General features: G+C 32.9%; 4 protein-coding genes, 1 long non-coding RNA gene and 1 pseudogene across 7 annotated transcripts; 1 reads left to right on the top strand and 5 right to left on the bottom strand.

Moving 5' to 3' along the window:
• Positions 1-840: 840 nt before the first annotated feature.
• On the bottom strand, positions 841-2,217 carry LOC107164415 (E3 ubiquitin-protein ligase RMND5A pseudogene; annotated as a pseudogene).
• A 23-nt stretch (positions 2,218-2,240) lies between these two features.
• Positions 2,241-3,453, bottom strand: LOC149055388 (small integral membrane protein 8). The gene is made up of 2 exons (XM_089229118.1): positions 3,054-3,453; positions 2,241-2,446 (listed from the first exon to the last, which is right to left on the bottom strand). Exons 1-2 carry the CDS (start codon positions 3,147-3,149, stop codon positions 2,288-2,290), a joined length of 255 nt encoding a protein of 84 aa, XP_089085244.1. The 5' UTR covers positions 3,150-3,453; the 3' UTR covers positions 2,241-2,287.
• Positions 3,454-6,149: 2,696 nt separating this feature from the next.
• Positions 6,150-7,749, bottom strand: LOC149055389 (uncharacterized). 2 transcript variants are annotated; one of them, XR_016192023.1, is made up of 3 exons: positions 7,613-7,749; positions 6,535-7,527; positions 6,150-6,468 (listed from the first exon to the last, which is right to left on the bottom strand). It is a non-coding gene; the product is annotated as an uncharacterized LOC149055389 (long non-coding RNA). The 2 variants fall into 2 exon arrangements; XR_016192024.1 differs by lacking the exon at positions 6,150-6,468 and having other exon boundaries at positions 6,491-7,527.
• A 3,328-nt stretch (positions 7,750-11,077) lies between these two features.
• Positions 11,078-17,344, bottom strand: LOC149055390 (uncharacterized). 2 transcript variants are annotated; one of them, XM_089228260.1, is made up of 5 exons: positions 15,804-17,344; positions 15,662-15,700; positions 15,538-15,597; positions 12,786-12,997; positions 11,078-11,620 (listed from the first exon to the last, which is right to left on the bottom strand). In XM_089228260.1, exons 1-5 carry the CDS (start codon positions 15,833-15,835, stop codon positions 11,592-11,594), a joined length of 372 nt encoding a protein of 123 aa, XP_089084386.1. In that variant the 5' UTR covers positions 15,836-17,344; the 3' UTR covers positions 11,078-11,591. The 2 variants fall into 2 exon arrangements, 1 of the variants encoding a protein (XP_089084386.1); XR_016191868.1 differs by lacking the exon at positions 12,786-12,997 and having other exon boundaries at positions 15,662-17,344.
• Positions 17,345-18,112: 768 nt separating this feature from the next.
• On the bottom strand, positions 18,113-19,869 carry mdlc (RING finger protein mdlc). Its single transcript, XM_015512251.2, has one exon. It carries the CDS (start codon positions 19,660-19,662, stop codon positions 18,727-18,729), a length of 936 nt encoding a protein of 311 aa, XP_015367737.1. The 5' UTR covers positions 19,663-19,869; the 3' UTR covers positions 18,113-18,726.
• A 70-nt stretch (positions 19,870-19,939) lies between these two features.
• On the top strand, positions 19,940-24,506 carry LOC107164416 (kanadaptin). Its single transcript, XM_089228261.1, is given in 11 exon segments — positions 19,940-20,455; positions 20,547-20,801; positions 20,901-21,117; positions 21,372-21,549; positions 21,608-21,750; positions 21,811-21,971; positions 22,065-22,244; positions 22,308-22,596; positions 23,463-23,542; positions 24,037-24,229; positions 24,232-24,506. Coding segments are annotated over 11 exon segments (2,106 nt in total). The 5' UTR covers positions 19,940-20,182; the 3' UTR covers positions 24,369-24,506.
• The last annotated feature ends 1,606 nt before the right edge of the window (positions 24,507-26,112 follow it).

Raw genomic sequence — 26,112 nt, forward strand, 5'->3', positions numbered from 1 at the left:
GCAATTAATGATACAATTAGGAAAACATATAAAATACCACTGTATTATAATATGTATGCCAGCCGGTATGGTCCAGCATCTACCTATTTCACTAGCTACTGCTGTAACCACTGAAGGTATCCTTTATCATGGCTGTAACTGACACTACCGTTATAGTCCATCTGAATTGAAAGTTCAATTGATACAAATTTTAATAATTTTAATACTTGTGAATTTGTATACATTGTTATATGATGTGAATTATTCGTTTATTAAATTTATTTTTAATTAAATATTTAAAAAGTTTGAATGGATGTAAATGTGAACAGAAGTGTTAAAAATAATCATGCGAAAAAAACAATATTTCTTTTTTTTCCAAATAATATTTATACCTAACTGGAAAATAAAAATTGACATCTCTAAATTTTCAAATTTAAATACATTTTAAAATCATGGTAGTAAAACGTGATAAAAACCAAAAAAAATACATATTATTATATCACTTATAATTTTATTATTGCTTTACTCAATTTGAAAGTTTTACCATTTAAATTAATTCAACAAATTAAATAAGTAATATACACACAAATTATAAGTATTTAAAATATATTTGTAAAAGTAAGTTTACACACTTTAACATGTCTAATAAACTTCTAAAATTGTACCTCATAATTTGACTAAAAATATAAATATACCATTGTTTAAACATAAATAATGTTTAATTAAAATATTACCACCGTTTACAAAATACATTTTTATCAAATTTTTTAACTACAAATTAAGAAACATATAAATTAAAATTTATTTTTTTAGATTGTGGACTTATATACTTGGAAAAATGCCAGCATTAATTTTAAATAAGAAAACTAGATATATAAGCTTTGAATAGTCGCCATTGAAATTACTAATAGTTAACATGATGATTTGCCAAATTGATTTCTTATAAATAAAGTTATTTAACCTCCAATTTGATACAATACAATATATGACATAGATGTTATTATTATAAAATGTACATACATTATAAGTTATAACAAATGTATATTAATAGACATACATTCTTTTTAATACAATACAATTAACTATTTACATTTTACATTGTACACGATGAGAACATTTAACACATTATTTAGCAATTTAGAAATTTATAGTTCTAGCTTCTGATGGAAGTTGTTCTTTAGGACAATATGGACACTTTAATCTACCAGAACGTTCCAATTTATTGAGCGCATCTTTGGATATTACATGGCCACATACTAACATCATAGGTGGGTTAGACGTCCCACTTCTAGTCCTTAATATTGGACAAGCGAATACTGAATGATACGCAAAACCAGTGTCAATTTTGATAGGCAATTCGTCATTTTCGTTCCAAACTCCTCCAACATCTCGACAAATTGCTTGTTTGATATCTAATAAAGCTGGTAAAGCTGAGCAACCCACATTTACACACACACTTAACATATCGTCATCACTAAGACATGAATCTTTTATAAATAGGTCAATAACTTCAGTACGCATTTGTGCAACATTTGGTGGATATAATAACATACCCATTGTGGATTGGATTTCCTTTTGTTTGTCAATAAAACGACTAAAGTTTGTGCGAGCATAAACAACTGCTTCATATTGATCACCACGATTAAGAATATCTAAAAACACAATTTGGTGCAATTTAAATTCTAGATCTGACTTTTTAGCATCCAGCTGAACCTTGTTTTGATATACCCATTCAAAGGCTGGCATAGGATCTTTTCGTCTCAAACTATCAACAATATGATTTAAATTTAAATAACGTTGTTTCTGTTTATCATCAACTGTGATACCAGCTTCTTTTAAAAATTCTTCAGCAACTTCCCATTTTGAATCCCTGTACAAATGCATACAAATTATTTTGTTTAGTATTTCTTTTTCATGGTCAGTTTTAAATGCTTTTTTATTACTGGCTTCTGTATAGTCAGCAATAAAGTTTTTGTCAATAGTTTTGCCTACTCTTGAAACATCGCTATGCCATCTTCTATGTTCATTTGAAATGTCCTTTATGGCAAGCTTCATTTGTAAGATTGTTGAAGAGAGTCCACACCTATCTATTTCAGAACTTTGACTTTCAATTTCTCGTTTGTACCGCTCTAATGTTGAAATGAATCTGTGTAATTGGAATTGCCATTTTGGTCCATATTTATTATATTTGGCAATTAATTTGTCAATATCAGCCTCAACGGCTAGGGAAGATTCCATTTTTAAGTAGAATATTGTTGTGTGGATGAAGTAGGTCTAATAAGTGTTGTAATACTAAAACAATACAATTTCAATCCCATTTGGATTGTCTTTGTTTATATACTTCATGGCGGCCATCTTCAGCAACAGCTGGATAATATCCCATTTTTTCATATTGGTGTCTCATGTATACTAGATATCCAAATGTGAATGATATTGAAACAAGTCCTAATGCCATGATCACTTTATTCTGAAAAAAGTTACAAAATATTTAACTTAGTTGTGACATATGTTTGTACATTCAGTTTTAAAATTACACTTTATCACACTACCTATTTCTTATATACATCAAATATTTCATACAACTAGAGATAGTAGGTATAAAGGGAAATATTTGAGTAAACCTCTAAAGATTTTAAAGGTATGACTACCTCTTCGGCTCGTCTTATTAATCTTTTAGACATATTAAACAGTTGTAGGTGAATAAAAACAATGTCTAATAACTCTTAATTATCCATATATTTTTAGATTTTTCTTAGCGTGATATTGAAGAATTTTAATGCCCAAATTTTAGAAATATCAGAATGATGATTATTAATACATATTATAACAGGGCTTATGTTGACATTAAAAATCATTGGATATGTTGAATAAAATTTCATATAAAAAAAAAAAAAAACTGAATGATGGGTATAACAAATATTAATTAATAGGTGCAATTTTCTTATTCAACACAAGAAAATTATACGTAATGACGTTTTGCCAAACCATAAAAAATTGACCTATTGTTGAATATAAAATATTTTCTAAAAAATGATGATAAATTAGGTATGTTATAGAAAGACATATTATATTACCGGTTTTGAGTAAAGCTCAAAGTTGATTATACGAAACACTCTGGAAGTTTTTAGAGATCTAATACCATCTCCTGGTGTGGTTTGCCGATCTTTCATTACTCAGAACGGATTAAATACACCACCTCGAGATGGAAACGTACTCACAGTACAGTCGCGAAGTAGAATTGTCCAATAATCGCTCAACGTAGTGAGATTATTTGTTCACAGTTTTTAAGTTTGCGAAGATGTTCGAACTCTGAACGACAATAACAACATCAACAACAAAATAACAACGTCGTAATAAAAACTAAAGACAATTTTTTATCAACGGCAGACTCCTAAACAATAGTCATTGGTCAATGAGGGCAGGACTGCAGGAGCCAGGAGGCCAACAGGCAATACGCTTTGTAGTTGACTTGTCACTCCAGAATTCTGTATGGACTATCATGGTCTATGGAACGTAAATTGAATTGTAAAAAAATTAAATCATCTAAGATAATAAACGGTTCTTATCAATATCATGGAATATAAATATTGCACTCGTTTTTCTATAATATGAATTATCACTAGCCGCCAAAATTAAAAATATTTAAATTTGTTTCCAATAATTTATAAATATAATTACTCAATACTAAGGAAGTACAGAATGTTATTTATAAAAATTCGTTATTCAAAAAAGAGTATACAAGTATATCTATAAACATCGTTAGTATTTTGGTTGGATGTTTCTAAGCTGTATTTCATACTATGTAGTTAATCCCTATTTCTACATGTATAATACATTTCTACATATTATATTAAAATTAATAATTATTTGTAAGTACAAAATTGTCTTTCCTTTTATTCATTTAATTTAATTATTTGTCATCCTCTTGGTCCTATTACACATAGATATATAGGCAAACAATATTCTACTGTATCTATATAATTTAGTAATAATTATGAGGGCTATATATGTTTATGAAATTGCATATTGTTTTTTATTTATCCAATTTAATGCTAACCCGGTAGAAATTTAATTCATGTTTTACTGACTCAAATAATACTATTTTTATTTTGCATATTTTTGCATGCTTAATGGTTGTATATTTTTTTATTGCATATTTTGGGATTTTAAAAATAAAAATACATATTTCAATACATTTCAAGAAAAAAAAATTTAATTAGTGTACTATGCAATCAATTCCACAATTAGTATACCTATATCAGTTTTATATGAGGTAACTACAAACTACCACGCTTTGAAATAAAATATAAAATAAATGTTTATTATCGTGTTTGTTCAGGACCAAGGTACTTTATTCGATACCTAACATATATAACAATAATATAATTTTGTTTGCGGTGACGAAAGGAAAACTTTAATTTTCCTGTCGGTAAAAACGTGTATTATATGTAAATTTATAAAATATTTATGTTTTATGAATTACAATAGTTTTTAGCATATATTTTGATAGAATATTACAGTAGTTTTAAATGTGTCAACACCATCAACATCTGCAGAGCCCTAGTAGTAATTAATAAGCATGTATCTATTAAGAAATATACGAACTATAATCAATTTACTTCACTATAATTTCTTTATAATTACTAATATAAAAGATTGACTAGAGAAATTTCTTTTTTTATCTATCACAGATAAATGTAAAATAATTTGAAAAAAATTATTTAGATACATCTTAATATTTTTTAAATAATGAAAAATACATCTATAACATATTAACCAGGATACAGATTCCAGGACACCTTGATCATCAGCTAGGTTGATCATAAAACTTCATTTGCTATAGCACATTTTTTTGTTAAAAATAATTGGTATTAATTTTAAAAATATTGATATAAATTTACATTGGGTTAACAATACTAAAAAATGTTAACACTTGAATACTCAAACTTCCAACTTTGGGTAAAATGTTAAGAAGTTTAATGTCAGTGGTAGCTGGTGAGTTTTTAATGAAATAGTTTACTTCCAAAAAATATAACCAATTTTATATATGTATATATTAAAAATTGCATGAAATAATTGTTTACAAATGTTAGTTACTTAACTTTTATTTTGTTTAAATTTTTATTTTTGTTCATATTTTTAAAATTATTTTATGTATGTACGCATTTAAATTTTGTATACCGATACTGGCGATACCGTTCAGGTGTGGCAGTTTGGCCTTTGAAATAATAAATACAAATATAATATTTTTGTATTCTGAATTTCTATATTTCTATAAAATCTTAATAATACTACAGGTACATAATTGTATTACTATGATTAATGTTTTAAATTTTTCTTGTATCTTTGAAGGTAGTGCACGTGCACTTGTGACACTTGCGTCAGTGCTGTAGTGGAGGGTATATGACGGTATACACCATATACTTTCTGGTTATTTCTAATAAACTCCATATACCTACTGATTAAGGTCGTATACTCTCTGTTGTAATGAAATTACCAAATAATATAAATATAAAAGTTATTAGATTATTATTATAAGCGTTTATAGTTCAAATTTTTACGAAATCTGTCGACAACGCGAATATTTGCAAGTAATTTTGAAGTTGAAAAATCATAAAATTTTTTGTGTTTATAACTAAGGATTAAAAATACAACACTAAGTTGTTCATAAGTTTTCCTTCAAGTATCTATAGAGAAAACTCGAAGCATCATTATAGGAAAAATTTCAAATGTGTTTGAATTTTAAATTTTTACGAAATAGCTTAACGAAGATTTGAAAATTTAGTACAAGATTCCTTACAAATTTGTCAATCTTTATCACAAAAAAAATGTCCACCGGAAATTCAAATTAAATTTTTATTAGCATTTGAATTTCAAATATTGACAAAAATTCGTCAAAACCATGAATAATTGCAAATTATTTTGTAGTTCAAAATTAAATTGAAAATTAAAATATTTGTTTCAAAATAGAATATATGACATCATTTAAATATAATATATCCTAGACTGGCAAATCATTTCCGTTCAGAATCGTTTTTCGTATACAATGATACCTATCATTGAATTCAAATCTAACCTACGCTAGTCAGAGGTCCACCCCACCACCTAATGTACAGCCAGTGCCGTAACTAGGCATTGGCAAGGTGGGCGGTGGTCAAGGGCGCAGTTTAAAATGATCGCGATAAGGGCGCAATTTTTATTTTATATAAATACTAAAAATTCATTATTAATTTATAACATTGGTTGCCAAGGGCGCACATAAAGCTAGTTACGGCACTGTGTACAGCAAAGCGATATCCACTTACCCGCTTTTTTTAAAGTGGTATCCCCGGTAGGACTATTCCACTTGCCTTCATAGACAATAAAAAAAAACAACATAATATTTAACGGCTGAGGAAATGCTGTACATCAGCTTCACACATCTCAGCAGCTGCATTTATCTTGTGCAGAAACCTACGGTTTACGTCACCAACAAAGGTCCAATCGCATCTAAAAATCAAGAAATTAATATTAATTTTTAATGAATACCAATAAGCAAAAAAAAAAAAATAGTACATGGCCCGGTGCGAATTGGATGTCACTAATGACAATGGAATGACTTCAACAATTTTCCTCACATAAAACCTTAAAGCGGACACAACGTCTGCACAATCCGGTCTTCGGAGGAATAAATATCAAATATTGATAGTTTATATATGCACTACCGTTAACCAATGCAGCAACCACGTCCGAATGTTGCACTGTTCCAGCGATGGACAATTTACCTATCATGATATCTGAGTTCTTGCCGTACTCCCTTACAAGCATTTTCAATAAAAAAGAGGATCCGGAACCCGCGGATGCCCCCATGCCTGCTTCTATACCAATCAGTTTTGACAGAAGATCAAGCCATGCGTGAGCGGCCTACAAAACCGATAAACACGACAAACAAACTGGTATAAATAAATACGAAATTAAAAAAAAAACTCACGTCATTGAAGGAGCATTCAAAAATGTCAACTTCAAGGAGGTGATTGAATAAATTTACAAGTACGACACGTCGACACGAATAAATGGTCTCATTGTTATCAGTACCAAAGTTTTTTTTTTTTTTTTTTGCTGAATTTCCACACTACCTGAGAGGTACCAGCTGCGGCGCGTTTTTTTTTAAAGTGGTTTCCCCAATAGGCCTAATCCACTGACGATCCAACGTCTAAAGTTTTTTTTTACGTGGTATCCCATATTGGCTTGATCCACAAGCCGAACGGCTACAAAAAAAAAAAAAAACTAAAAGCCACCATTCTTCTCAAATCGCTTCTTAAGATCGCGCACTTTGGTCCTTATTGACGGCACGGACCCTAGGTACGCGATTGAAAGTCGGTGTTTTCAGTAACTTTCCGAGTCCGTCGCGGCTGTGCAATATAGGGTCTTGATTCATGATCAGCCGCCTCAACATGGCCTCCTCTTCGGCACTTAACTTTATTCTAACGGGTGAAACAACACTGACTTTCCTTAACAGTTGCTCCATACCGGACGTGGGCGTCTTGGGACTTGGAGGTAGAGGATTGACTACAAAAAAAAAAATTAATTAAAAAGTCAGTTAATCAATAAAGAGAAATTAAAAAAAAAAAAAAATTAAAATATTGCCCCATACCAGACGTAGGCGGATTATGGGGTCTGGACCTCATCAACTATAAAAAAAATTAAAATTAAAATACATATCAAACAAAATAATCGGTAATACTCGCCAATTGGTGCACTGCTGACAGCGTCAACGAACAACGACCTCACTATAGGTGATTTAGGCTGTGGCGGTCCTGGACGGATACCGCGTGAGTCAGTGGTGTCACTAGTGTAGGAGGTGGTGAAAAGAAAAACACAAACAGTTCGCGGTATAATGATTTTTTTATTGTGGTGGTTGAAAATACAACCGCCAGAAAATGATCAACACAAAAATCAATATAGCGGGGTGGTGAGGAGCGTGTGTCGTTCAGTGTCGGTCATAGAACTCCCTCTACTGTCGACCGGTTCGGAGTCTCGGCGGATCGACCGTTCCAGGCGCGCTTATCGCGTGTCGGTGTCGTCCGTCGTCGATTGGCGGTTGAAAAGAGAAGTAATTGCGCGGTTTGAATTCAAACGGCTATTACGCGGGCCCGCGTCATACTCCCCCCCCAATCCGCCAGCGACGGCGGTGTTCCAGCCGGTACCGGTGGAGTTGTGGCTTGTTCGGTCGCGTCATGGTTGCTGGTCGCGTTTTGTGTGTAAGCGGCCCACAGTACCGGATCCCGTTGAAGCTGCGCCGTCTTCATCCACTGTACTCGTGCCGCCGTGGTGATGTAGGTTGCCTCCTCCGCGCTACTGTCCTTAGGAGCTGGTAGCTGGTGGTATGTCTTCGAACGCGGTGGTTTCACTGGTTGTCGCAGTGTGACCGTCCGCCATTCGGACGTTGTTTGGTGGTCCTTGGGGGGGAGAGGGTGATTTGCCGTATTTACGGGCTACTGTCGGATTTATGTACGTTTCTGCGGTTGTGAATATAATAGGGCTGTTACGAAGCCTGATGGAAATTCGCGTTCGACCGCAAGGGTAGGAATTTTGTCCGGGCGTGTTCGCATGCCGTTATTAGTTGTATTGCCATCGGTAATGCGGGACAACTGGTTCTGAACCGCGACAGAGACTGTTCGGTATTCGGTGTTAACCGCCATAACCATACTGTCCCTATCGGTTGCCACTGTGCCTATCCGATGCTCTACGCTCGCAGATTGATCTGACCTAATGCCAGGATGGCACGGTGTGTGTGTTTACCTGTCACCCATGTGGGTGAGCACCCGTGTATCTGTTGCCTTTGTCCCTACACCTGCGGCTGCCCCATGAGCCGGTTGTTGTTGAACACACTTGTCACCGGTGAGGTGAGTGTGATTGGTGGTGGGGTGGTGTAGGTTGGGGGTCTGTGAACGGGTGTCATTAGGTGAGGTGGCGGAAAAAATTAGCGCTTTGTGATTACGCCTATTTTTCCCGCGTGTACTACCGAAATGTGCCAAATGTGTGTGCAATGTTCGGGCTTACATATGACTTTTGTGCTTGTGAATCGAGTAGCGCTGTTACGAAGCCTGACCTAAATTCGAGCTCGACCGCGGGGGTCGGAATATTGTCGGGGCATGTTCGTTTTTCGTTACTCGTCGTTGGTTATGTACTGTAGCGGGGCAACTGGTTCTGAACCGCGTTTCCGGTGCTCTGGTGAGCGGTTTGCACCGCCATTATCAGAGCGTCCGTTTCGGTTGCCTCTGTGCTACTTGTATGTTCCAACGGTGCACGTGTGAATTTCATAGTAGTGGTCTGTGTGTTTGTGTTTGGTGGTGATGACCTACTACTTAATGAAATGTGTGTGTGTGGGCGGGTGATATATCTGATGACGCCGAGCTTGTCGATGAGCGTTTGACAGTTATATCCCCGTCCGTAATGCCGAACGTTATTGGTGGTGGCGTGGTTGTGTGTGTGTGTGTGTGTGTATGAGGCGGCGGCGCGGACAAATGTCCGCCGACTCAATTTCCGTTTACCAAAATCGGTGTGTGCCCGGGGCAGTCACTGTTCCAGTGCGGCCCTCCGCAGTACCCTCACGGGTTAGACGGTGGCGGTTTTCCAGCCGTACCGTCCCGTGTACGCGGTTGGTGGAGCGGGCGTTGTGTCCGGACTTGGCCGGCTTGTTTGTATGCCGGTTTTGGTTGCGGTAGTGGTGGTGGTGGTATAGTGCTGACTCGACACGTTATCAAACCGTAACGATCGGTCGGCGTGTTGGTGTGCCGCGGCTGGCGGTTCGCATGCCGCGGGACAACTCGTTCCGTAGTTCGTCGCGTTTGATATATTCACGTGTGGATGTTGGTGTGCGTTATCGGTTGTTGATAATTCCGGTGTATTCCGGTGTTGTCCTGATAACATGGTTCTTTGGTGGTGGGACGGTGATGGTACTTCCGGTTGTGGTTCCGGTGACTGGTGTGATATACCCATCTCCAGACGTCACATTATCTCTGCTATGCGACGTTGGTCGTCGCCAAAACGGATCATGCGGCCCACAAGCATGGCCAGTCGTGATTCCAAACTGTGCGCATGCGTTGAGATCGCTGCCGATTGCCGTTCCTCCTGAATTATACCGCGGGCCATTTGGATCATGTCCGTGGCTTGTTGGTTGGTTGTGTTTTTGTTGGTGGTGTTTAGCGGTGGCGGGTGTCTGTTTGGTCGTCCGCTGTGGTCTCGAGTGGTCCGGCATGGTACGCCTGACTCAAATCCGAGACACTTCCGGTTGGCCTAATGGTCTCCATAGGCTGGAACCGGATGGCGTTGGCCTGCAGGTCCATATCCGCGAAACGCTGGGACAATCGGATTTCGGGAGCGTCTTTCACGCCCCCTTCCGGTAGCCCGCGCTGTCTACACTCGTAACGTAATTCCGCAACGGTCAACTCATTAATGTATTTTCCCGACATCTCGTCCGGTTGTTTTTCCGGTGTTATTGACGGGAAAATATGTAATGCAGTTGTTGTTGTTGGCCGTTTATCAGTGTTTATTTACGTACGAATGTAGGTCAGTGTGGGTCTGTGATTACACTAGCCGGTTTTCGTGACGTTTGTTGCGGATGCGCGTGTGTGCATTGTCCAGTCGACTATCGTGATTACGAATGCAGTCCGGTTTTGTGTATTTTTGTCCCGGGTACTTGCGTGGTGTCGTTGGGTGGGTGGTGGTGCTGAGCGGTGGTTGTACGACCTTCTCGCGCTCTAGCGCTCTTACCTGTCCGTGTTTGCGGTGTCGCGCGCAGTGAAGTCGGTGCGTCCGTAAGTCGGGCGGCGCGGACCGTCGTTACGTACTTCAAAGTTACGTAACGCCGGTTTTTCCGTTATAGCCTGCAAACCACGATTCCATCGTATGGAATCGGGAGTTTTTCGCAAGTTGCACACCAGGGGTCTGTGATGGGGGTAGGGGGGTAGTATTGGGGTAAGTACATGATACCAAAAGTATTCACTTACCGGTGATTCCTGTTCGGGGAGCCAATTTTGTGGCGGTCCTGGACGGATACCGCGTGAGTCAGTGGTGTCACTAGTGTAGGAGGTGGTGAAAAGAAAAACACAAACAGTTCGCGGTATAATGATTTTTTTATTGTGGTGGTTGAAAATACAACCGCCAGAAAATGATCAACACAAAAATCAAAATAGCGGGGTGGTGAGGAGCGTGTGTCGTTCAGTGTCGGTCATAGAACTCCCTCTACTGTCGACCGGTTCGGAGTCTCGGCGGATCGACCGTTCCAGGCGCGCTTATCGCGTGTCGGTGTCGTCCGTCGTCGATTGGCGGTTGAAAAGAGAAGTAATTGCGCGGTTTGAATTCAAACGGCTATTACGCGGGCCCGCGTCAAGGCACGCCGGGACCAACATCCATTGTTGTATTGATCTTACGAACAGCCGCGGAGGATTCAACGGCAACTTTTATGTGCCGTCTAATCTCGGGTGTGTAAATTGGTACCACCCTATATACAATATCCGGACTAGCTATGTCCTCACATTGAGATTTACAAAATGGAAAATGTTCACGTCTATCAAAATTTTACATACACATTTCAGCAGCTGCATTTGTCTTCTACCGAGACCTACGGTCTACGTCGCCAACAAACGTCCAATCGCATCTAAAAATCAAGAAATTAATATTAATTCTTAATAAATATCAATAAGCAAAAAACAAAATCGTACATGGCCCGGGGCGAATTGGATGTCAATAATGACAATGGAATGACTTAAACAATTTTCCTTACATAGAACCTTAAAGCGGACACAACGTCTGCACAATCTGGTCTTCGGAGGAATATATATTTGATTATTGACAGTTTATATGCACTAGTACTACCGTTAATCAAGGCAGCAACCACGTCCAAATGTGGCACTGTTCCAGCGATGGACAATTTACCTATCATGATATCTGAGTTCTAGCCGTACTCCCTTAGAAGCCTATTCAATGAAAAAGAGAATCCGGAACCCGCGGATGCCCCCATGCCTGCTTCTATACCAATCAGTTTTGACAAAAGATCAAGCCATGCGTGAGCGGCCTACAAAACCGATAAACACGACAAACTGGTATAAATAAATACGAAATTAAACAAAAAAAAACTCACGTCATTGAAGGAGCATTCAAAAATGTCAACTTCAAGGAGGTGATTGAATACATTTACAATTACGACACAAATAAATGGTCCGACGGGCACATGGCCAAATATATTAACGGATGATTTTGTGAAATCGCCGATTTTGGAGGGATTAAACGACACCCACCCGTCGTTGCTCCTCCGCGTCCTCTTCTTCCGGCCCACAGCAATTTGTTTGCATGGAAATAAACAAGAAAGCCTTTGAGAATCGAGGTACTGTGTATCCCCAAAAAGGAAGTACCTAACGACTAATTTTAAGTCATAGACCTTAGCAAGGAGCTACAAAAAAAAATTAAAAAAATAACAATCCATAACAAAAAAATTAATTACTTCTTCAAACAACAAATAACTTACGGCCCGATTAAACTGCTGATCTATTAATTGCTCAAACGCAAGTTGACAAAGCCCTTAATTTGCCACCCACGACCAAATCAACGTAGTACGGCCAAGATTTATCGGAACTAAAAATAATTTCTTCGCTGAGGACAAATTATACCCATGCAAATACGTTAAATTAGGTAGTAGATTCTAAATACAAAAACAAAATAATCACCCAACGCCAATTAACTTTTTTTTAGCTTAAAAAAATTACCTGGTGTTGGGGCCTAACACTTTCAGCCTTAAAATATCCATGGTCATAAATCATAATTACCAAACCCGTTGTAAAACTTAACGCCTTTTGTGCATGCTTGTATTGCCGTCCGGTTTACAAGTACTGCACGACATCGCGATTTCAATGAAAAAGTAACGGCGACATGGACTTGAACTTTTTTAATTGAAACATGAAATGGGTCAACGAACCTTTGAACAAATGTTGAGTGGGCGTCGACTGGTAACTGCAGGCCGTTGCCAGCTACGTAGAACCTAAATTTCAAAATATTAATGTAAAGAATATTAATATTTGACCAAGCACAAAACCCAAAATAAGTTCAAAAAACCTTTGCCGGTAATTAGTTTTTTGATCTAATATATTATCGTCATCGAAGGATGAATCGTCTGATTCTGAATTTCTAAACCCTACTTTAGGAACACTTACAAGTGCTCGCAAAGGCAACGCCGGGTCGCCATCGATAATAAATTCATAATGGATAAAATCTAGAAACAACAAAATCAAAAAAATCAAACATACTCTTCCGCGCCGAACCAAAAATGGAATATAACAATTTTGTGTTTTTGCACAAGCAATCGTGCCCATCAACAATTACGTTAAATGGTACTACGGGCCTGTAGGCAGAAGCATCGGTGAATGCCAGAATGCCACAACCACGCTGTCTACATCCGATGCAAGCTCCTTCAATTTGGAGATATGGTTCAAGTTCAAAGGATTAAACTGATGACAATACACAATGAACACATATCAAAAAACACGAGAAAACAATCAATGAAAATAAAAATCATGAAAACTCCAATGAAAACCATGCACAAGTCGCAGGGGTGTATTGGAGCGTATACGGGAGTATACGGCGTATACTGATAACAATATTTACAAAGAAATGCGTATACGTGAAAAAAACATTCATTTTATAAGTATACGGTGGGTAAATGTTGAATATACGGCGTGTATACGGTTAGTGCTAAGCTAATAGTTTTTGAAGATTTAAAATTGGCTTTTTAAATTCTACTGTATAACATATAAAATAATATTTTATGTCTTTATGATTAAAATATATCATTTATTAGGTTGTTATACGGTATACTTGTATAGCCAATAGTCTAAGACCTTGGTATAATCCAGTATATCTAATATAATTGTAAATAAATTGTTATTGATAGTATTATTTACAATCTACAACCAGTAAGGTTATATCACCCGCGGCCGAGCGACGAACGCTCGAGAACCATACAATGTTATCATAAACAAGCTATAAATAGATAATAGAGTTGAATATTTTATAATATGTATACATAGAATATGACAATATTTAATAAAATATTTAAAATAGATTTGTTGTTGTATGAATTACTTATCATTTTTAATGTTTATCTATTGCTGTTATGCCTGTTGAATTTAAGTAATATAATATTATTATTATAAAATTGTGTTATTCTGTGTTATATTTCAATTTCATAATTTATAAACGATAAACCATATTTACGTACATACGAGTGTACGACGTACCTACGAATCTACGACGTACCTACGAATCTACACACAAGCCTACATACGGTACGGTCCGTACGCATTAAGGCCCTTACTAAATATATGGGACATGGGTATGCTAAACCGCCATTTTGCCTGTGCACAGGCTGTGCTCATTTCTGATTTAGCTTTAATGTGTGATGTATTGTACGAACTTTCAACTTTATCTTTGGCTCTCCAAAGTAAAGATATTACATTGATAAATGCTGATTCAAAAATTAAAAGAACAATAAGAATAATAGAGTCATTTAAATACAAAAATGGTGATCACATGGATGAATTTAAAAAAGATTTATCAAATATGTTATTTAAAAATATAAAGTTGTCTAATTATTCAAGAATTGTTTTCATTAATAGTGATCAGTTCATAACAAGTATCTGTGTTAATCTAAATTCAAGATTATTAGATAAAAATGATATTGATAATTCAATTCTTCAAGATATCTGTATACTAGATAAAACTACTTGGCCTCAAACGGTTGGTGTAAGGTATGGGGAAGACCAAGTGAAACGAATATGTGACCGATTTTTTTAAAATAAAGATATGCAGTTCATGGTTTTAGAGAACTTTTAGAAGAAGATAAAAGTTCCAGAACATCGATCTTAGAAATGCATAATTGTGTTCAAACATTTCCATGTTCCACAGCCGAGTGTGAAAGAGGCTTTAGCCTATTAAATATTATTTGCAATGATCTTCGAACAAGATTAACTGTTGAACATATTTCTGAATTGATGTTTATTAAAATAAATGGTCCTCCATTGCATTTGCATGTTTGGAAACCAGAAGTGTATGTGAAGTCATGGCTATTGGGTCACAGATCAGCAGATGATACACGATCAAAAAATATTTAAAAAAACATATAAAACCGAAGTATTTGGAATATTTTGTAATGTATTAATGTAATATTTTAACAATAAAATGTTATTTATGTAATTTATTTACTTATACTACAATTAGTAGTTTTATAGACATAATTTACATATACCTATTAATTTTGTAATTTTATAATGCAATTGTTAATTTTTGAAATAGTTAGAAAGATGTATCTTTCTGTGAGCGTAGCGAGCGTTTTTGTAAAGCATGTTTTGTCAAAAGCGCCCATATGCAATTTCAGCCTCGGGACCCAATAGGTTCTTAATCCGGCCTTGAAAATATGGCGTATACTCAAATCATTATTTACCAATACATCCCTGTGCACAACCTAACCTAACGAGCAATGTGGAAAAAAATAACAATAAACATATACATGACGAATGTACTCACGTATGGTTTGGGTAAACTGCACCCCTGCACTTCAAGTACTTCGGCTTCATCATCAGAAACCTATTAAAAACAATACATCAAAACAACAAAATACAAAGATAAATAAAATGCACTTTTAACTTACAACCGGTGAACTCTTGGCCTCGTCGAAATTGCGATTGCGCTGAAAAACAAAATAAAATCATAAAGTTGACTTATTATGTCTTTGCTTTGGCAGATAGAATCAAAATCAAAATTTAAAATGAATTATGCTTATTTTAACTTACAACCGGTGAACCCAAATCAACAATATCTTCATTTTGGTCGATGCGTTAAACAACAAATACAATCATAACGTAAAAACGGAACAATAACCAATAACAACTATCAACTTAACTAATGATAGCTACACTAAATACCAAATAAAATAATAACGTAAAACAAATTCCACAAACAATCCATATAATATGGTTAAAAAATAATATAATATACTCACGCCAGGTGTTTGATCCATTATTAAATTCTAAAAAAAAAAAAAAAAATATATATAATACCATGAAAAATATGAAACTCTGTTTGATAAGTAACGGTAGTCTTAAGTTAAAACCCCGCCGAAATAAACTTAACAAAAATGGGGGGTTAAGTAAATTATAATATGATAAACAGCAGGTACTGCCTGGCCTACTTACAAAATTTCAGGAAGATCGGATCATTTTTTTTATCGATTGTGGAGCTAAACCCCCAAAATTACGGGGGTGCATTGTAGGGAATCCTAAAGCAAACCATTTGGTAAGGAAACGGTGGCGTTAAGTTAAAACCCCACCGAGATATACTACACACAAAATTCCCAAAAAATGTGAGGTACGTCACTTTTGATATGATAAAAAGCAGGGGATATATGACACAATACAAATTTTAGTAGAACTAAATATACGAGGTATAACAACTAAAATTAAAATACAAATAGTTGGTTTTTGCTGATGCACCCGCAAAAAAAAATATACTTAGAAATTTAGAATCAAAGGGCATAGTGGCTTTAATTTGTGCACTAAATGTACTGTTCAGGGTACTACAGTAGACAAAAAGCGAGTTTTTACAGATCTTAATTGTACATTGAGAACTAATGAAGATTTTCTAAATTGGTCTGATACTAACTATAGACTACATGAAACTCCTTTAACAAAAATACCAAATATTGATTTTGTTCATTCATTTATATTAGATTACATGCATTTGGTATTATTAGGAGTCATGCGTACCTACATTATTGTTAACCTAACCTATAGTGGAAGTATTCCAAACAAATTTTCACAAAAATTAATACAAGTTATATCAGACTTCATGATAAATAACCGAAATAGCTTAACAGAAGAATTTGTAAGACAGCCAAGGGATTTAAAATATTTATTAAGGTGGAAAGCAACTGAATATCATACATTTTTATTATATACTGGACCAGTGGCTCTTAGAGGAGTTTTAGATGAAAATAAATATAATAATATTTTGACTTTACATGTTGCAATATCAATTTTATTAAAATCCAGAAACTGGAGGAATAAAGAAATGCAAACATATGTCAAGAGTCTTCTTCTTCATTTTGTTCAAAGTGTTATGGTTTTATATGATAAAAGCTTTATAACACACAACTTCCACGGACTTATACATCTGGTTGATGATGTAGAACATTAACCTAATCTAACCTAACCATTTTAGAGTTTCAACATTTTAGCATTAGAATTAGTCCACCTAATAATTTCTGTAGAATTAAATCTGGTGATATAATAATGATTGAAAATATTTGCTTTGATAATAAATCGAATATAGTTAGTTGAAAGGAAATTTTGTATAAAAATGATTTTTATAAAATGCTTTGTAAAAGTTCATCAATTGGTATTTATGAAGTACAAAAAATATCAAATAATCTTGAAATTTGGTCTATTGATGAAATTGATATAAAACATGTTTATTTTCCATATAAACAAAAGTTTATAACATTTATCATAATTAATTTTCATATATATAGTTTTTGTTTCTACAAAATATATCATTCTGTGTTTATTATTATATCATAGTAGACTAACTATGATATTATATAGTAACTTATTATACCCTATATAACTAAGTAATAATATAATAATCTTTAACTTTTACATAAAATATGTAATTATATATAACTATTACCATGAATTTTATTTTAATATTTTGTTTTATTATACATCTTAATATAATATTCCTTAATTCCTTCTATTGTAATATTATTTTTTTAGTATTATTATTATAATTCTATTATAATATGATATTTTGTTTTATTAAACATCTTAATATAATATTCCTTAATTCCTTTTATTAATTTAATTTTAATAACTTATAGGTTAGTTGAATTAATATATTTTATATCATACCCTTATATACCTGTAATTAGTATCAAGTTACCTATCAAGTTTCTCACAAATTTCCAAAATAACATCCCAAGTTCCTATTTGATACGAAGAACCATCTTGGGGTGGAAAATCTGGAGATAAATATTTTTTAGAGGTTTGTATCAACAGTTTATTCATCAGGATTTTATTAATGGTATACATTGCTATTATTTAACTGTCATTTTTTAATTTTTATTTTTATTTAGGAGTTAAAATCTGGTGTAATGTTAAGTACAATTCAATTAGAAAGTCGATCATTTCATTGCTTTGGACGCTTAAATAATTGCCATGTCACAATGGCTCATCCAACCATCTCACATCTATCGATAGAATGTAATAAAAAATGAAATGCAGAATATAAAAAAAAAAAGTAAAACATTGTAATAATAATTAATGTATGATAATGTTTAGAATTTGTTTTTAATAAAAAAAAAAAAATTATAATAATACCTAATTCATAGGCTCTTAAAATTATTTACAAAATTATTTTTCTCATAGAGTTCTAGAATTCAATCATAATATTTTGGAACATTAAATTAATACAATATGTTTGTTTTAATTAGTTAGTAGTTTCTTATATTAAGATTAATAACACAGATCATCCACAGTTTTTGTACTGAATGAAGGTAGTTTATAAATCTAAAATAAAAAAAAAAGATTTCTATTGTACTGTAAACACTATAGAGGAGAAAGTTTTTTTAATACACATTTTTTAAGCATTTACAACTATGGTATTATATTACATATTTTTTGATACTTAGGTAATAGGTATATTATAATAATATATTACTTAATCTGATTCTTCGTCTGAATTGCATTCATGTATTATGTCTGTATTAGCTGCATTAAGTCTTTCAATAATATTTTTAGCTGGATCAAAAAATCCTCCAGTTTGTTTCTCACAAACGAAACATTTAGTGCTCTTTTTGAAATGTGCTAAAGCACATTTTTCACAGAAATAATGTTTACATTTTGTCATTACAGGGTTGACATAAGATCCTCGACAAATCAAACATTTAAAAGGCAGAAAATCTTCATCATTTTCTTTAATTTCATACTTTGATGGATCATCATCATCAGAATCACATTGTTGAGAAGATTCCATTTCTAATTGCCACCCAAATTTATAATCTGAACGATCATGTAAGAATTTACAACTGTCACCAAAACCACAAAAACCAGTTTCTTTATAATCTTTACAAATATCAGGTTGATAATCCCAACGAACAGTAGAACGTAAATTTGCTGGTGCTCTTATAGGTCCTTTGCGTACCATCCCACTAGATGCATTACCTAAAGCTGTATCTTTTTTCTCATAATATTGAGTATAATTTGCTAAACCTCTATAAACCTTGTCATCTTCTTTACCTTTAAGTTCTTTATTCACTTGTAAAGAACGTTCATAGATAGCTTGGGCATCTTTGTCAAGTTCAGTATCTATTTCAATTGTTGCTGTTGCACCCATGTCCTTTGGTCCACTCATGTCGGTGTCCATTTTAGAACGATATGAAACACCGACAGATTCATTATCACTCTCTGAAGAATCATGTAACGGTTCAGATGCTTTGAGCTTTTTGTTTGAAGTACTTTGTATAAATGGGCTGCATTTTTTATTTCGTTTTTCGTTTAAAACAACAGCACTTTCTTCATCACTGTTTTCACTATCTGACGTAGCTCGCCTACGTCGGTTTTGCACAACTTTACGTTTTTTAAATTCGATGGACATACTGGATAGCGTTAATAATACAGAACAATAGTAAAGTTAATGAAAAAAATTAAAAATTAGGTATTGGTCCACGGGGCAAGAGCCAAGAAGTCGAGAAACGTAACAAATCGTTATTAATTATAAAAATAAGGTAAGTATTCGATCTTCGATCATATTATCTTTATTCTATGATATTTTGACATAGGATATTATTGTTGTGGCCTGTCGCCTGTGCGTTGTGGACTCATGAAAACTGATAATAGATATGAGATAATAACAAACAAAAATATACGAAAACGTTCAGTTTAGCTTATATATTGATAATTTATATTTCATAAATCATAGAAGATAATTCTCGTTTTCTTTAAGTGTCTCATCAACTCGTTCTATTTAGTTTGCGGGTCTCTCAAAGTCAAGACATCTCATCTTCATAATATATTAGTTACCGGTAAATAAGGTTTTGGTTCCTCTATTTACGTTCATAAACATAACTCTTCAGTCAAACGCACCTACACCTCAAGTATACTTACTATTATTTACCATGGAAAACGAAAACGAAAAAGAAAGCCCTGTGTTCAAAGTGCCTAAATTGTTCGGTCCCAGACCAGGCATGAAAAAACCAGTAATATGTGAGGACATCATTAATGATGATGCTGATGTTGCATCGACGACAAACATGGCAGTAAATACCAAACCCATTATTGAACAACAAATAGATAAGCCAAAAAAAATTTCCAAAATAACTTCCCAAGTTCCTATTCCATACGAAGAACCATCTTGGGGTGGAAGACCTGGAGATAAATATTTTTTAGAGGTTTGTATCAACAGTTTATTCATCAGGATTTTATTAATGGTATACATTGCTATCATTTAACTGTCATTATTTTATTTTTATTTTTATTTAGGAGTTAAAATCTGGTGTAATGTTAAGTATAATTCAATTAGAAAGTCGATCATTTCATTGCTTTGGACGCTTAAATAATTGCCATGTCACAATGGCTCATCCAACCATCTCACGTTTTCATGCAGTCCTACAGTATCGTTCTACTTTTTCTGTTAGCGATGAAAATAGAGGGTTTTATTTATATGACTTAGATAGTACACATGGAACATTCTTAAACCGTTTAAGAATAAAGCCTAAAACATATGTAAAAGTCCATGTAAGTTTTTAAATTTATTTATACATATTATGTTAAGTTAGCTGTAAAAATACTATATGTTATATAGTATTTAATTACTTTTGATTATGCAATTTTTAGGTTGGTCATTTGATTAGCTTTGGTGGTAGTACTAGAATGTATTTATTACAAGGACCACCAGATGATGAAGAAAAAGAATCTGAATTAACTGTTACTGAGTTAAAAGCTAAACGGCAAGCAGAACTTGAACAGAGAGAAAGAGAACAAGAGTTGCTCAGACTAAAAAGAGAAGAAGAAGAGAGAAAAAAAATGGAACAAGGTGTTGATTGGGGAATGGGTATGTATTACTATTATTATATATAAATATTTAATATATTGATAATCCTAATTCTAAATGGCATTAAAACTTATTTTTCTTTTCTTTCAAAGCTTAGATGATTTAAACTTTAAATAAACATTTATTTTTCATTACTTTGTTGTAGTGTATTTTTTCATAGGTTAAAAATTTTGAAATGCAATTGTATAATTAAATATTTTTTTTTAAATTTTAAACTATATATTTTTTAATGTAATGTATTGTTTATATTTTAGGCGAAGATGCAAATGAAGAAGAAGATACCAAAGAAAATCCTTTTGCTCCTAAAGAAAATGAGCAATTATATTTGGACGATCCTAAAAAAACATTGAAAGGTTGGTTTGAAAGAGAAGGACAAGAATTAGAGTATGATGTATCAGAAAAAGGATTTGGAACATTTACCTGTCGTATAGAGTATGTAATATTATTTATAATAATTTTATTTCAATACGTTTTAACAATCCTATTTTAGATTACCAATAGCAAACATTACAGGAAGACCACAAATTGCTGAAGCCACAATAAGTGGTAAAAAAAAAGAAGCAATTGCACATTGTGCATTGGAAGCATGTAAAATTTTGGATATGTATGGACTTTTAAGACAATCTACGCATGGTAAATACTTTTGCGTTTATTTATTAATTTTAATTTTACAATTACCTTTTTATATTGTAGAAAGTAGAAAACGTAAAGAAAAAAATTGGGAAGAGGAAGACTTTTACGACAGTGATGATGATAATTTCTTAGATCGTACAGGGGATATTGATGTAAAGCGCAAAAAAAGAATGAAAAAATTTGGTAAAGCTGCCGAAACTGTTGATACTTATGAAACATTGGTATGCACAATGTATATTGTAATATTAAATTAAAATGATGATATAAAGTTGATATTTAATTTAGATTGTATTTACTATCATTTTTTTTTTCAGATGGAGAAACATAAGCTTCTGATTGCTGATCTTAAACATACCAAGAGTAAATTAAATAGATTAAATCAAAATGTCACCAAAGAGTATGGTGGGACTAATGATGAAGACTCTTTGGAATCTTTTATGTCTGATCTTAGAAATTATAAAACTGTTGACAAAATTGAGATCAAAAGATTGAAAGTACAGTAATATTTATAGTTTTTAATAATTAATATTTTTTATTATATATTTGTTTGAACATAGATTAAAATTAATGAGCTACAAGAAGAAGAAGAAAAACTTAGAAAAATTATTAACATTGTAAGACCGACTACATTACCAGAACTTACTAAACCTCTGATAGAAGAAAATACACCTAAAGTAGAACAAGTGGTCAAAGTAAATCCAAAAAGTAATAATGGTTCATCACCATTATTAACATCAACAATACCAAAAGAAGAAAAAAAAATTGATTCTAAAATAAAATCCAATATTGATGAGAAAGTAAAAAACGTAATTAACAAAGAAAAAAGCAACTCCAATGAAGCAGAAGGTATTATGATTAAATAAATAAATAATAATCACTTATATATACATATACAGTGTGATCACGATTTATGGTAACACTAAATATCTCAGGTGCATGACCTTGTATTGAACTGGCGTTTTTGGGAGGTGATAGGGAGAACCTAAATACATATTTTTGGATAAATTTCAAATTATTAACACTTTTAGTGTGCGCATGCGCAATACAACTTACATTTTTTTAAATAGAAACACTATTTTTTTTCTACATATTCGGATAGATTTTTTTTTTAGCATTTTGTGTATCGACAGTTTTTTTCTATTTTCAAAACTGACCAAGTTAGAGTAAGTCAAAATTTGGATTTATGCATCATTCGTATTTTATGAAATTTTTATTTATAAACACTGGAAATAATAAAATAAGTGCAAAATAAATGTTTAATTTACTTTATCTGTTTACAAATAATAATTTAATAATACTGTTTGTCAATATCTAGAGTATGTGATAATATTTGTTTAGTAAACTCCTATAATACGATTACAATTTTAACTATTTTTGTGGTTGAATTTTGTTTTATTTTACAATAGCTCAAATAACGATAAGATAATCAGATAATGCAACTATTAAGGTATTTAGTTTGATGAAAAATATAATTTTATTTTTATTCTGTAACTAGACCTGTACTAAAGTGTGAGCGTTACCTGTGTATGTCTAGTTATTAAGTACTCTTATAAATTATACGTTTTTAAATATGAATAACGCTGAAAAAGTTGAATTGGTTTTAATTTATGGTTAATGTCAGCGTAATGTACGCCTAGCCGCTGCGACATATGCCGAACAATACCCAGAAAGATACCATCCACCATTTAATTATGTTTTACGACTTTTACAAGGGTTAAATCAGGAAGGAAGATTTCCTGGCAGACAAATGAACCAACAAAGGCGTATGTTTGATGACGATACAGAATTACAGGTACTAGCATACATAAGAACTAATCCACGTTCGTCAATTAGGCATGTTGCTCGCGAAATTGGAGTTTCATATGGTTATGTCCAAAAAATTCTAAAAAAACACAAAATGCACCCATATAAAATAGATTTTGTCCAACATTTGCGTGCAGGAGATTCTATTCGTAGATTTATAGCTTGGTTCAATATTAAATTATATGATAATCCTATGATTGTTAATTCTTTGGAGTGATGAATCAAAATTCACTAACAATGGCATTATGAATAAACAAAACCATTGATACTGGGATGACACAAACCCACACTGGTCACGTAAAACTAATATTCAAACGGTCTGGGGAATTAATGTATGATGTGGGTTAGTTGGTGGAAAGCTAATAGAACCGTTCTTTTATGATGGTACACTTAATGGCAGACGATAGCTTAATTTTTTAACCAATGAACTACCAACACTGTTGGATGATGTTTCATTATACACGAGAACGTATGTTTTTCCAGCAAGATGGAGCACCAGCCCACAATGCAATTATTGTTAGACGACATTTAGATCAAATATTTCCAAATCGCTGGATTGGTACTTTTGGCGTCATTCCTTGGCCTGCACGATCCCCAGATTTAACGCCATTGGATTTCTTTTTATGGGGTTATTTGAAGACTGTGGTTTATGCAGATCCACCTGTCAATCTTCAGGACTTAAAAACAAAATACAGGCAGCATGTGATATTTTAAGTGAAGAACAAATCAAGGCGGCAACTTCGATTGAATTTTTGAGGCGACTTGAATCATGTTTAGAACATGATGGCGAAAATTTTGAACAATTCATAAGATAAATGTATTTAATACATTTTATTTTTTATTTAATATTAATATTAGATACTATTAAATTGTAATCATATTATAAGAGTTTACTAAACATATTGTATAAATAAATTATTATTTGTAAACAGATAAAGTAAATTAAACATTTATTTGGCACTTATTTTATTATTTCCAGTGGTTATAAATAAAAATTTCATTAAATACGAATGATGCATAAATCCAAATTTTGACTTACTCTAACTTGGTCAGTTTTGAAAATAGAAAAAAACTGTTGATACAAAAAATGCTCAAAAAAAAAAAATCTATCCGAATATGTAGAAAAAAAATAGTGTTTCTATTTAAAAAAATGTAAGTTGTATTGCGCATGCGCACACCAAAAGTGTTAATAAATTGAAATTTATCCAAAAATATGTATTTAGGTACTCCCTATCACCTCCCGAAAACGCCAGTTCAATACAAGGACATGCACCTGAGATATTTAGTATTACCATAAATCGTGATCACACTGTATATGTTTAAAAAATGAACTGTATTGTTTTAGAAACAATAGAAACTGATGAATATACATTTAAATTTTACTGTTTACTGTTTACTTTGTTTACAAATTATATTTTTCTTTATAATATTATATTAATTATATAAATTGTTTCCAAACTTTCAGTCGCTTGTTTAATATATTATTTATGAATATTATTTTTAGAGAAAGTTTTGAAAGAATTGAAAGAAGCAGAGAAAAGACAAAAGCAGTTAGAGAAAAAAGATAAAAAAGTATGTAGATTATATCTTTTTATTATCTAATTACTTAAAAATGTAATAACTTTCTGTTATTACTTTTATTTCATATTATTAATTGATCAAAATAATTATATAAATTTGCTGTGACACAAGGCTTCTACATGTGTGAAGAGGGGGCCAGAAGGATCCATAGTACTAGGGTTTGGCGTTCATGGCTTATGCAAATAATCACTTCAATATATTATATTAGAAAAATATTTGGCCTCTAATTTAGATTTTTACCAGGGCAAAAAATATGACGTGTGGGGCCTGCTCTGACATATTAACTATTAAGAGAATACATTGAACGGATCCCCACTTAACTTTTAAAATATTTAAATGTTTTTTCATGGTGAAATTATGCAGTTATTAAAATTTGGATTTTTTGAATTTTTAAATACACTTGAAGATCATTTTTTGTACCACTTAAGGATGATCCTGTGATAATACAATTAATACAAATTTTAATTTTTCAAATAGAAACCTTCCTTTTTTATTTTTTATTAATAAACAGATATTTTTTGAGAATTTTTATGTATCTAAATCAAAATCGAGTTAATAGTTTTTGAGTTTTGTAACTCATTGTTTTAATTTTTCAAAGATAATATTTCTATGGTAATGGGTTAAGTAGATAGAGGGCTTAGATGATTTTAAAAAGTTAGCTATTACTATTGCTTTATCATTATAAATAATTTGTAAAAATGATTCAAGTATAATAAATACTGCATCGGACATAAAATATAGTAGGTAGTTCAGCTAACTAAATTATCACATACAGGCAGGGATCGAAACCGTTTCATATTTTAACGGTTTCGGTTTTTGAGAACGGTTTTCTAAATTTTCTGGTTTTGGTTTAGGTTTTAAGATCGGTTTTTCAAACTTTTTGGTTTTGGTTTCGGTTTCAAAAAAGGTTTTTAAAAAAATTTATCGGTTTCAAGAACGGTTTTTGAAAATGTTTGGTTTCGGTTTTTGGAACGGTGT

The sequence above is a fragment of the Diuraphis noxia genome, unplaced genomic scaffold (assembly GCF_037042655.1).
Source record: "Diuraphis noxia isolate RWA-SAM2 unplaced genomic scaffold, SU_Dnox_SAM2 contig0005, whole genome shotgun sequence".
NCBI classification, from domain to species: Eukaryota; Metazoa; Arthropoda; class Insecta; order Hemiptera; family Aphididae; genus Diuraphis; species Diuraphis noxia.

Bases quoted from the DNA above. Each gene is read 5' to 3' on its own strand.
- LOC149055390 (XM_089228260.1), bottom strand. From the start codon at position 15,835: ATGAAGATATTGTTGATTTGGGTTCACCGGTT. The intron at 15,701-15,803 runs GTAAGTTAAAAT...TTTGTTTTTCAG, and splicing joins TTGATTTGGGTTCACCGGTT to CGCAATCGCAATTTCGACGA. The intron at 11,621-12,785 runs GTAATTATGATT...CTTGATTTTTAG, and splicing joins TAAGTTTTACAACGGGTTTG to ATGCGATTGGACGTTTGTTG.
- LOC149055388 (XM_089229118.1), bottom strand. From the start codon at position 3,149: ATGAAAGATCGGCAAACCACACCAGGAGATGGTATTAGATCTCTAAAA. The intron at 2,447-3,053 runs GTAATATAATAT...AACTTTTTTCAG, and splicing joins TTGAGCTTTACTCAAAACCG to AATAAAGTGATCATGGCATT.
- mdlc (XM_015512251.2), bottom strand. From the start codon at position 19,662: ATGTCCATCGAATTTAAAAAACGTAAAGTTGTGCAAAACCGACGTAGG.